The sequence below is a fragment of the Penaeus chinensis genome, chromosome 20 (assembly GCF_019202785.1).
Source record: "Penaeus chinensis breed Huanghai No. 1 chromosome 20, ASM1920278v2, whole genome shotgun sequence".
Classification (NCBI taxonomy): Eukaryota; Metazoa; Arthropoda; class Malacostraca; order Decapoda; family Penaeidae; genus Penaeus; species Penaeus chinensis.
In genome coordinates, this window is record NC_061838.1 from 23,412,002 (window position 1) to 23,424,501 (window position 12,500).

The 12,500-nt window shown below is 31.8% G+C and overlaps 1 protein-coding gene across 1 annotated transcript in view; it reads right to left on the bottom strand.

The window, feature by feature from the left end:
* Positions 1 to 3,807: 3,807 nt before the first annotated feature.
* Positions 3,808 to 12,500, bottom strand: part of LOC125035949 (receptor-type guanylate cyclase Gyc76C-like) — a 61,001-nt gene continuing 52,308 nt past the window's right edge. The window contains 6 exon segments of the mRNA XM_047628260.1: positions 3,808 to 4,689; positions 8,096 to 8,383; positions 11,188 to 11,345; positions 11,682 to 11,858; positions 11,992 to 12,115; positions 12,286 to 12,429. Of these exon segments, the coding sequence (XP_047484216.1) occupies positions 4,125 to 4,689; positions 8,096 to 8,383; positions 11,188 to 11,345; positions 11,682 to 11,858; positions 11,992 to 12,115; positions 12,286 to 12,429 (1,456 nt within the window). The 3' untranslated portion in view covers positions 3,808 to 4,124.

Genomic DNA, 12,500 nt, shown 5'->3' on the forward strand with positions numbered 1-12,500 from the left:
CATGTATAAATATGTTCACATACATGTATAAATATGTATACTTACATGTATAAATATGTATACTTACATGTATAAATATGTATGTATACATGTATAAATATGTATGTATACATGTATAAATATGTATACATACATGTATAAATGTGTATACATACATGTATAAATATTTATACATACATGTACAAATATGTATACATATATATGTATAAATATATTTATATGTATAAATATATATATATATATATATACATGTATAAAAAAAAAAAAAAATATATATATATATATACATGTATAAAAATATATATATATATATATATATATATATATATATATATACATGTATATATATATATATATATATATATATATATATATATATATATATATATACATGTATAAATATATATATATATATATATATATATATATATACATGTATAAATATATATATATATATATATATATATATTTATTTTTATATATATATATATATATATATATGTATATATATATATACATGTATAAATATATATATATATATATATATATATATATATATATATATATATATATATATATATATTTATTTTTATATATATATATATGTATATATATATATTTATATATATATATATACATGTATAAATATATATATACATGTATAATATATATATATATATATATATATATATATATATATATATATATATATATAAATATGTATGTACATATATGTATATATACATATGCAAATCAACAAATAGTTTCTTTTGTAGCATATATACGATATCCACTCCATAAAAAGATAAAGACCAGGAACGGCAGGGTAAAAGTTATTCCAGACACCTTTAATTCGAGAATGTGACGTGTCCAAGAAACATTTTTCAAGAAGTACCTACACTGATTATACCTTTCAGATTTTTGAAGGGCATAAAGTGAAGGCTGTGAAGAATGTAGGGCATTTTTCTTGGTTGAAAAAAATAAAAAATAAATAAAATTAATAAAGTAGCACCAAAATGGTTGTGGATAAATCCACAGACCAGAACATTTTGCTTATTGCAATTATAGACTATCTAGGTCCATAAAGATTTGTAAAAAGAAGAAAAAAGAAGAAAAAAGAAAAGAAAAGAAAGAAAAAAGAAAAAAGAAAATAAAAATAGTGTATATATAAGTATATCTACATATGTATATATACACACACAAATATATACATATGTATATATACACACACAAATATATATACATATGCATGCTTGTATGTATGTATGTATGATGGATAGGTGTGTGTGTGTGTGTGTTTTGTGTGTGTGTGTGTGTGTGTGTGTGTGTGTGTGTGTGTGTGTGTGTGTGTGTGTGTGTGTGTGTGTGTGTGTGTGTATGTGTGTGTGTGTGTGTGTGTGTGTGTGTGTGTGTGTGTGTGTGTGTGTGTGTGTGTGTGTGTGTGTGTGTGTGTGTGTGTGTGTTTATATATATATGTATATATATGTATATATATGTATATATATGTATATATATGTATATATGTGTGTATATATGTGTATATATGTGTATATATGTATATATATATATATATATATATATATATATATATGTAAGTATATATATATGTATATATATGTATATATATGTATATAAATGTATGTATATATGTATATATATGTATGTATATATGTATATATATGTACATATATGTATATATATGTATATAAATTTATATTTATGTATATATATGTATATGTATATATGCATATATATATGTATATATATGTATATATGTGTATATATATGTATGTGTATACATATGTATATTTATGTATAAATATATGTATGTGTATATATGTGTATATGTGTATATGTGTATATGTGTATATATGTGTATATGTGTATATGTGTATATGTGTATATGTGTATATGTGTGTATATGTGTATATATGTGTTTATATGTATATATGTATATATGTGTATATAGATGTATATATATGTATATTTAATATATATGATATATATGATATATATAATATATATAATATATATAACATATATAATATATATAATATATATGCATATATGTTGTATTATATATTATATATTATAATATCTAATACAATATATATGTATGTATATGTGTGTATATGTATATATATACATATATACATATATAAATAATATATATGTCTTATATATTTTAACCCAGTGCCGACGAGCATGATGTGTACGTACACGCTATGCCCACTGTGAGTTACTTGCTTGATTGTTTTTATACATAGATGGCTACACTTGTACTACGTCACCAATGAGCCAGTTAGGAGTACTGCCTGTCTCGCTCGCTTACCCTTTTCTTTGATTTACGAAAATATTTTACGCTATCTTATTTTGCAGTTACTAATGGTCATAACATTATAGTAATTATAATATTTATAATAAAAATAACACCATTGATATTCATAGCACTAATAAAGACATTTCACAAAAATATAGAAAATGAGCATAGCATTTTCTCCATTTTTTATTCATTTTCCCAAGCAGCATCTGGTTAATATATAATATATATTACAATATATATATTTATATTTACATATATATTTATATTTAAATATATTTATATATATTCATATATTTGTGTATATATGTATACATATATATATATATACATAAATATATACATATATATGTATGCATGTATGTACATATATATGTGTATATGTATGTGTATATATGTATATGTATGTGTATGTATATATGTATATATATGTATATATATGTATATATACATATATATACATATATACATATACATATATAAGCATATATATACATATAAATATACAAATATATACATAGATATGTTTATATATTTATATATATAATCCATATATAATTTTATATAAATATATATATACTTATATATATAATATATATAAAATTATATATAAATATATATATATTATATATATTTATATATTCATATATTTATATATCTATATATAATCATATATTTATATATTTAACTATATATTATATATAATTATATACATATTAAGATATGTAAATGTATAATTATATATATTTATATATTCATATATAATTATACATAATTAAAATTCTATTCATATATTAATATATACTTTATATTCTATATTTTATATAATTACATATTTTTTATATAATTATATATCATTTATAATTATATTTAGGTATATACATAATTTTATATATAATTATATTTATATAATCATATATGTAATATATATAATTTTATATATCATATAAAATTAGAGTTATATAATTATATATAATAGTTATATATCTAATTATATATGTAAATAAATTCATATATAATTATAATTATATATACCATATAATCATATATGATTATATATAGTTCTATATATAATCATTTAATTATATAATTGTACATATAATTATAAATATAATCATATATATAATTATACAATTATGTATGTAATTATATATATAAATATATATGTATATCTATAAATATATATATATATATATATATATATATATAATTTTATATTATTATATATATGTATATGTACAAGCACAAGCACATACATACCAACCTTTACGTTCCTCTAGTATATCTGTACGGTGTTAGATTTTCACAGCCTTTACTGTGATTACTTCATAATATATTTATGCTATGTAATAGAACAATATATTTCTTTTTTGGGATAAAATTATGCTTTTGATTTTCATATGAAAAAAAGAAAGAAAGAAAGAAAATAAAAATATACTGATATAACTTCACAAGGGCAAAGGGAAAAGGAAAATGAGTGGAAAATAATGGTTCTTGCATAAAACTGATTTCTTGTTTCAAAAAGATCTTTAACAATTACAGAAATTTATGGTCATCCAATAACGTCGTTAATTTTCCTTCCACTGTTTGAAGTGTTGTATTCAATTTAGTATATAGTTCTTTCTATAAATACAATTAAATTTCTATATATTCTTTTAATGTCTGATTACTAGGTAATTAACTTGCTATTTATGGATGGTCCCATGATTTTCAGTCTTTCCTGTCATAGATTCCACTTATACATGGTCTCTTTCTCATAAATTTCTATATACTGTAGTTGGCAAATTATCTACACAAAGGATGTTCAAACATGACTCTCCCTTTTGAGTCCATTCAGTGAGAATCCTGCCAGCTTGGACCTGAGACCAGAGGATCGCTTACTTCCTCCTCCCGACAGATGCGGACTATTGTCACTATCATATATCACTCTTCCTTCATTTCCACAATCTTCATCACCATTCAGCATTGGCTCTCTCTCGCCTACATTGTGTGATAAGGGAATGTCATCATCTGCTGACGGACAGAAGTTGACCTCACGTCTGTCCTCCAGTGGGAGAGTCGAGTCTAGAGAGGGATGTCCCCCTGAGTTCATGTTCTGAAGCGCAGGAACCTCGAGCCGCACCTCCGTGTGGTGGAGTTGGTCCAAGCTGATGCTTTGGGGGACTTTTTCTGGAGTGTCCTCATATTTAGGAGGGCACAGATGGCTCCCTTGCGTGGTACAGTCAACACTAGATGTGTGGTACAAGGTGTTACTGAAGCATCTGCGGCCACAGGAAATATCTGAACGTGGTGAGTCCCTGGATAAGGAAGCACCATCACGGTTGAAGAGAAGAATGCTGCCATTTACCTCTCCAGGATCTTCCATGCTTCTGAAAAAGGAAAGAAAGAAGCCTTTAAGTGTAGTATTTTTTAGTGTATTACCAATTAATTAGTAAATAGCACATATCTATTTGTGTATATTTATGTATATTTATGTATATATATGAATATAAATGAATATATATATATATATATATATATATATATATATATAATGTATATATAGGTATATATAGGTATATATGCATATATACATATATACGTATATATACATATATAAGCATATATATGTATATATACATATATGTGTATGTATGTGTATATACATATATGTGTATGTATGTGTATATATGTATATATGTATATATATGCATACATATATATGTATGTATGTATATGCATACATATATATGTATGTATGTCTATGCATATATATATATATATATATATATATATATATATATATATATATATATATATATATATGAATATGCATGTATATGCATATGCATGTATAGGCATATGCATGTATAGGAATATGCATGTATAGGAATATGCATGTATAGGAATATGCATGTATAGGAATAAGCATGTATATGAATATGCATATATATATATATATATATTTATTATTAAGCACATATATGAATATGTATATGCATGTATATGTATATATACAATTACATAGTCATACTTGATATTTTATTTCTGTGATGTCTCAATATAATGTTCAAATATCAAAAATGCAACTGTGCCCATGCTAACAATAATGTCAGCTGTATATTGGAAGTGTACCCATAAACTTTCTTTTATCACATTAACTTATAATGAAATAACATTAATACTTTGAGACATGGATGTATTGCATAGTCCTCTGTCAACACTATCCATACATTTGTGATAGCAAAATTAAGGATGTGTTAACCCAATGCCAATGGGCATGACATGTACGTACGTACTATGCCCACTGTGAGTCACTTGCTTGATTGTTTTTACACATAGATGGCTACACTTGTACTACGTCACCAATGAGCCAGTTACGAGTACTGCCTGTCTCACCTGTTTACCCTTTTTTTTAATTTACAAAAATATTTTACGTTATCTCATTTTGCTGTAACTAATGTTTATAACATTATAGTAATTATAATGTTTATAATAAAAATAACACCATCGATATACATAGCACTAGTAAAAAATACTTTTTCCCGCCAATTCAAATCAGGTAAAGTCACAAGGTCTACTAATTGACTCCTTTGTGGCTAAGCACTAGCAGAGCCATCTATGTGCAGAGACATTTAAAAAAATATAGAAAATGAGCACAGCATTTTCCCCATTTTTTATTAATTTTCCTCTGTGGCATTGGGTTAAGGATGCAATGTAGGTAAAGCACACAGTGAACGTATTCAGTGAGAAGTGCTTATAGAAACGCACAACTTTCACCCTTACGAGTTTAATATCCATAACTTTCAGGATTTATTTGCATTTATGAGCTCTGTTTTTTCTGCAGCCATAACTTGTACCTACAGACAGAACTGCTGCCCCAAATGTCTCATTTGAAGTTATCTCATCTCTTACACTCTAAAGTAATGTAGAAAATTATTAAAGGTATGAATGAGAATGAATATCTTCACAGTGCAAGAGATGTCACTAACAAAAAGGCAAGAAAACATGAGAAGAGCAAAAATGCATATCTTATTAACATTCTCTTCCTCCCACTGTAAGAGCAAAACATGAATACCTGTGCCTTATTCACCACTTTGGTAGTCTTAACCCCTTCCTGCCAGGTGGCATATATGTGCATGCCATGGCATGCCTGGACTATATAGGGTGGCATGTGTGTATGTGCCATGGTGCACCGGTCCCGTTTTTCAGGGGCAGGTACAATCATGCTGCACACGCTCTCCCGGCAACAGGACCTGGGCCACTATGAATACAGCCTGGGAGAGAGGGCTTTTGCATCGGGAAACCACCCAGCTAGGTGCTGCAGATACATTTTTGTCAAGAGCCCAACTGCAATATGATATTCCATGCACTCTCACCTTTCAAACCTGGGTCATGGTAAACTGGACATGCATCATGATGAGCAAAAAGATAACTAATATTCAGCTGGTGTGTTAAACTGTCATCATAACTAGGCAGTGTGTTGAATATCAAATTCTGATGCCAAGATAGTGTGCCACTTTATTTTTCCCAGATTGTTTGCCAAATACCAGGCTAAAATATCAAGATAGTATGTAAAATTCCAAACTAATATATCAAGAAAGTTGTTGAAACATCTGTTGATATAGCAAATCAGTATGACAAAATTTGCAGTGACAGAAATCATAAATGATGATTTCCTAATAATGTACATTTTCATTTTATGATTAGCATACTATTCCTTTACTTTTAAAACCTGCTGCATATGAAGGTGTACCTGAGGCTCTTAACAAATTTCAGCTGATTGGTCACTGTCAGAAGATAACTTCTGTTTTGTGCATATCAAATGTAAAATCATGTATTTGGGACATCATGGTTTACAAATCAAAGAGAGAACCACTAAGCAATGGCCACCCCACAGAGTGAAAACCACTACAATGCTTAAAATCAGACTTGCCATTTATGGTTACAAATAGTGTCCATAATGTCCAGGAGAGCAAAAGCTGAAGGTCTTTAATAAGGCAGAATATTCATCAAGTGAAATTTCCTGTGCTAGAACAATAACAAATATTTTGAATAAAGAAAATATTTGAGTACAGAATGACTGCTGCTGCTTCTATTTGTGCAACTGAGTCAGCATCAACATAAGCTCTCTTTTACAGTAATCCAACGTATCAAATATGGAACTGTAGTCTGCTAATAAAAGCTTATGATGAACTGAATTTTCCCAGAATCTGCTTACAAGGCATTAAAGATGTCATTGATGTGCCAACTATTTTGTAAAAATGAGACAGAAAAGCAATACAGATAGTGGAGAAATTTGTAAAACACTGGGGTAAAGAACAACACTGGTGAGCAATCCATTACAAGATATACTAAAATGAAAATGATGGTTGGACAAATATGATGTCATCAGTAACATCTGGAAAGCCTCATATATACTAGCTGCTACACACAGGAAGCAATTTTGCCACCAAACCTACCTCTTGCCCTTTAGCATTACCTTGCAGTGCCCCAAACCATCTCTCTATTCCTCTGGTACTGTCACACAAACCTCATCACTAGTTGGCCAAATAAAAATGTATTACAGTACCTGGACATTTATAGAACTCAACATTGACATTTTTCTATGTGCATTTGCTTAACCTGTCTTTTATAATAACTGACCAATAATAAATGCAAAATCCCACCTAAGTAGAAAACATAAATGAGATTTATTCAAGAAAATTACTTCCTCATTTCTTTCTTTTAATCTCTTCTCTCTTTCATGTTTTTCCTAACAAAATTTAAAGGTGGAAACACTAAATGATCCCATACCTGGCCACACTAGGGGCTCGACCCCCTAAAGTTGAAAGCCTAGGACTGCGTCGTCTCAGCTCAGCCTGATCATATTCACCAGGCTGGAAGAGAAGTGGTGGTAACTGCTCTGCATTGTTTGCATTACGCTGGATGGCTTTGTAATTAGCTCTCAGAAGCCAATAGGTGAGGACTTCTCCTTTCCCCTTCATTGTGACTAGTCCGCGTTCCTCCATCTCATATCCACCGAGCGCTTCCAGGGCCTTATAGCACTGTTCTGAGATGTGTATCCGCAGGGGCTCTCCATTGCTGTGGGTGTGATATACAAGATGATCAATCAGTCAGAAAGTACTGCCAGTGGTGGAGGACAATTTCTAAGTCAAACAGTACTGGTGGAACTTCCTAACTAAAATATGAAAATTAGAGTTATTATTATATTTTTCTCTTCATTAGAAACTTTTGTACTAAATGTTTGATTTTTTAAAATGTAGAGCTATTTCTCCATATACAAATTTTATTTTAATTTTATCTCTGCTGTACGATTTACAAAGTGATATATTTTGAAAAATATCTTTGCACTTCAGTTAATACTGACCCTCTCTCACCTCATCTATCTCTCTCTTTCTCTCTCTCTCTCCTCATCCCTCTTTCTCTCTCTCTCTCTCCTCATCCCTCTTTCTCTCTCTCTCTCTCTCCTCATACCTCTTTCTCTCTCTCTCTCTCTCTTCATCCCTCTTTCTCTCCTCATCCCTCTTTCTCTCTCTCTCTCTCTCCTCATCCCTCTTTCTCTCTCCTCATCCCTCTTTCTCTCTCTCTCTCTCTCTTCATCCCTCTTTCTCTCTCTCTCTCTCTTCATCCCTCTTTCTCTCTCTCTCTCCTCATCCCTCTTTCTCTCTCTCTCTCTCTCTTCATCCCTCTTTCTCTCTCTCTCTCTCTCATCCCTCTTTCTCTCTCTCTCTCTCTCTTCATCCCTCTTTCTCTCTCTCTCTCCTCATCCCTCTTTCTCTCTCTCTCTCTCTTCATCCCTCTTTCTCTCTCTCTCTCTCCTCATCCCTCTTTCTCTCTCTCTCTCCTCATCCCTCTTTCTCTCTCTCTCTCTCTCTTCATCCCTCTTTCTCTCTCTCTCTCTTCATCCCTCTTTCTCTCTCTCTCTCTTCATCCCTCTTTCTCTCTCTCTCTCTCTCTCTTCATCCCTCTTTCTCTCTCTCTCTCTCTTCATCCCTCTTTCTCTCTCTCTCTCTCCTCATCCCTCTTTCTCTCTCTCTCTCTCCTCATCCCTCTTTCTCTCTCTCTCTCTCTTCATCCCTCTTTCTCTCTCTCTCTCTCTTCATCCCTCTTTCTCTCTCTCTCTCTCTCTCTCATCCCTCTTTCTCTCTCTCTCTCTCTCTTCATCCCTCTTTCTCTCTCTCTCTCTCTCCTCCTCCCTCTTTCTCTCTCTCTCTCTCCTCATCCCTCTTTCTCTCTCTCTCTCTCTCATCCCTCTTTCTCTCTCTCTCTCTCTCATCCCTCTTTCTCTCTCTCTCTCTCTCTTCATCCCTCTTTCTCTCTCTCTCTCTCTCATCCCTCTTTCTCTCTCTCTCTCTCTCTTCATCCCTCTTTCTCTCTCTCTCTCTCCTCATCCCTCTTTCTCTCTCTCTCTCTCCTCATCCCTCTTTCTCTCTCTCTCTCTCTCATCCCTCTTTCTCTCTCTCTCTCCTCATCCCTCTTTCTCTCTCTCTCTCCTCATCCCTCTTTCTCTCTCTCTCATCTCTCTATCTTTCTCTCTCTCTCCTCATCTCTCTATCTTCTCTCTCTTCTCTCTCTCTTCTTCTCTCTCCTCATCTCTCTCTCTCGCCTCATCTCTCTATATTTCTCTCTCTCCTCATCTCTCTATCTTTCTCTCCCCCTCTCCTCATCTCTCTATTTCTCTCTCTCTCCTCATCTCTCTATCTTTCTCTCTCTCCTCATCACTCTATCTTTCTCTCTCTCTCCTCATCTCTCTATCTTTCTCTCTCTCTCTCCTCAACTCTCTATCTTTCTCTCTCTCTCTCCTCATCTCTCTATCTTTTTCTCTCTCTCTCTCCCTCCTCATCTCTCTATCTTTCTTTCTCTCTCCTCATCTCTTTATCTTTCTCTCTCTCTCCTCATCTCTCTATCTTTCTCTCTCTCTCTCCTCATCTCTCTCTCTCCCCATCTCTCTATCTTTCTCTCTCTCTCCCCCCATGTCTCTATCTTTCTTTCTCTCTCCTCATCTCTTTATCTTTCTCTCTCTCCTCATCTCTCTATCTTTCTCTCTCTCTCTCCTCATCTCTCAATCTTTCTCTCTCTCCTCATCTCTCTATTTCTCTCTCTCTCCTCATCTCTCTATCTTTCTCTCTCTCTCTCATCTCTTTATCTTTCTCTCTCTCTCCTCATCTCTCAATTTTCTCTCCTCATCTCTCTATTTCTCTCTCTCTCCTCATCTCTCTATATTTCTCTCTCTCTCTCCTCATCTCTCATATCTTTTTCTCTCTCTCTCTCATCTCTCTATCTTTCTCTCTCTCTCTCCTCATCTATCTTTCTCTCTCGCTCCTCATCTCTCTATCTGTCTTTCTCTCTCGCTCCTCATCTCTCTATATTTCTCTCTCCCTCTCCTCATCTCTCTATCTTTCTCTCTCTCTCTCCTCATTTCTCTATTTTTTTCTCTCTCTCATCTCTCTATCTATCTTTTTTTTCACTCTCTCTCCTCATCTCTCGATCTATCTTTCTCTCTCTCCCTCTCTCCTCTCTCTATCCTTTTTTTTCTCTCTCTCTCATCTATTTTTTTTTTCTCTCTCATCTCTCATCTCTTTCTCTCTCTCATCTCTCTTTCTCTTTATCTTAATCTTTATCTTTATCTCTATCTCTCTCTATCTCACTTCCTTTCCCCCTCTTTACCTCTTTTTTTTTTTTCTTTTTAATTATTCCTCCACTCCTATCCCTTCTATCTCTCATCTCTTCCTTTTTACCATTCTTTGCTAATTCATTCTCTCATCATCTTCTGTTGTTAATTTATTCTCTCATCACCTGCCATCTCCTTTCCTCTTTATGATCACCCTCTTTGCTCCCCTTATTTTTCCGTTTCTTCTGTCTCATCCTGTCTCCTAATTAATTACCTTTCCATTCGGGAAGCAGTGTTCACAGTGTCGCCAAAGAGACAGTATCTGGGCATGGTAACCCCAACCACACCCGCTATCACAGGGCCCGTGTGCAGGCCTATCCGCAGCTTGAGGGTGGTTTCAGGCCGGTGTCGAATAGTGAACTTGGTTTTTACCTTCAAGAGTCCATTCAAGTTTGTATTAAACACATTATACTGCCTGAACATCATAAAACAAGAAGCAATTCAATTACAAAATATATTATTCTGACTGCTACACACATTCATAAGTTACAGATCCTCTCTGTAGAAATATCTGCTTTGCAAAAAGGGCATAAAAAAATGATAGCACACCATTCAAGAAAGAAAAGGAAGTATCTGAGAATAATATCAAGTAGGTCTAATGTATTGCAATCATATTCACAATCTGTATGTTTGATCTGCTTAGAAATGATATTGTATTTAATTTTTTTTTTTTTTTTTATATCTTAAAAAAGAAAATGAAAGCCTCACCTCATTCAACAGCTCAAGGGCCATAGATGCTACTTCCCCAGCATGTCTCCCCATGTTTGGCTTTGGAAGGCCTGAGACGACCATATACGCATCACCAATAGTTTCCACTTTGTATACATCGTAGCCTTTGATGATGTTGTCGAAAAGCGTATACAAGTCATTCAAGAAACTCACCACCTGTTACACAAATAAAAATGTAAAACTATCATGAAAATATTTTAATTACTTTCCAAATGTGTCAAATTAAGGCTTTGCAAATGTAGTAATCTAGTACTTTCTTCTACAGTATGATAAAATAGAAAGGACTGACCTGGTATGGGGTACTCTCAGCAGACAAAGAAGTGAACCCTACAATGTCACTAAAATATATTGTAACGGCATCAAAGCCTTGAGGTTCTACATCTATCCCTTGAGTTAAGCTTGCTGCGACAGATCTGAAAAATATGGGCAATAATTATTAATTAAAATCAATTTTTACAAATCTAATTTAGCTTTAGAAGTGTTAAAGAAGATAAATGAAATGTTTGAACAGTAATATTTCAATAATTTCATTCATAAATTTACATAAACTTTCTCTTCTTAATTTCACATGTTGTAAACTTACGATGGTAACATGCGATGCAACAAGTCTTTTGTCTTGCTCTGCTCTTCCCTCAGAGCTTGTGTTCGATTTGTTACTAATTCCTCAAGGTTCTTGCTATATTGCTCTAACATGTGCAACATGTGATCCATTATGTTACCCTTGCGACTAAAGGATGAGTGAAAAAAGAGCAAGAAAAAATTATACTGAAAATGTATGCAGAAAAAGCATATATGAAG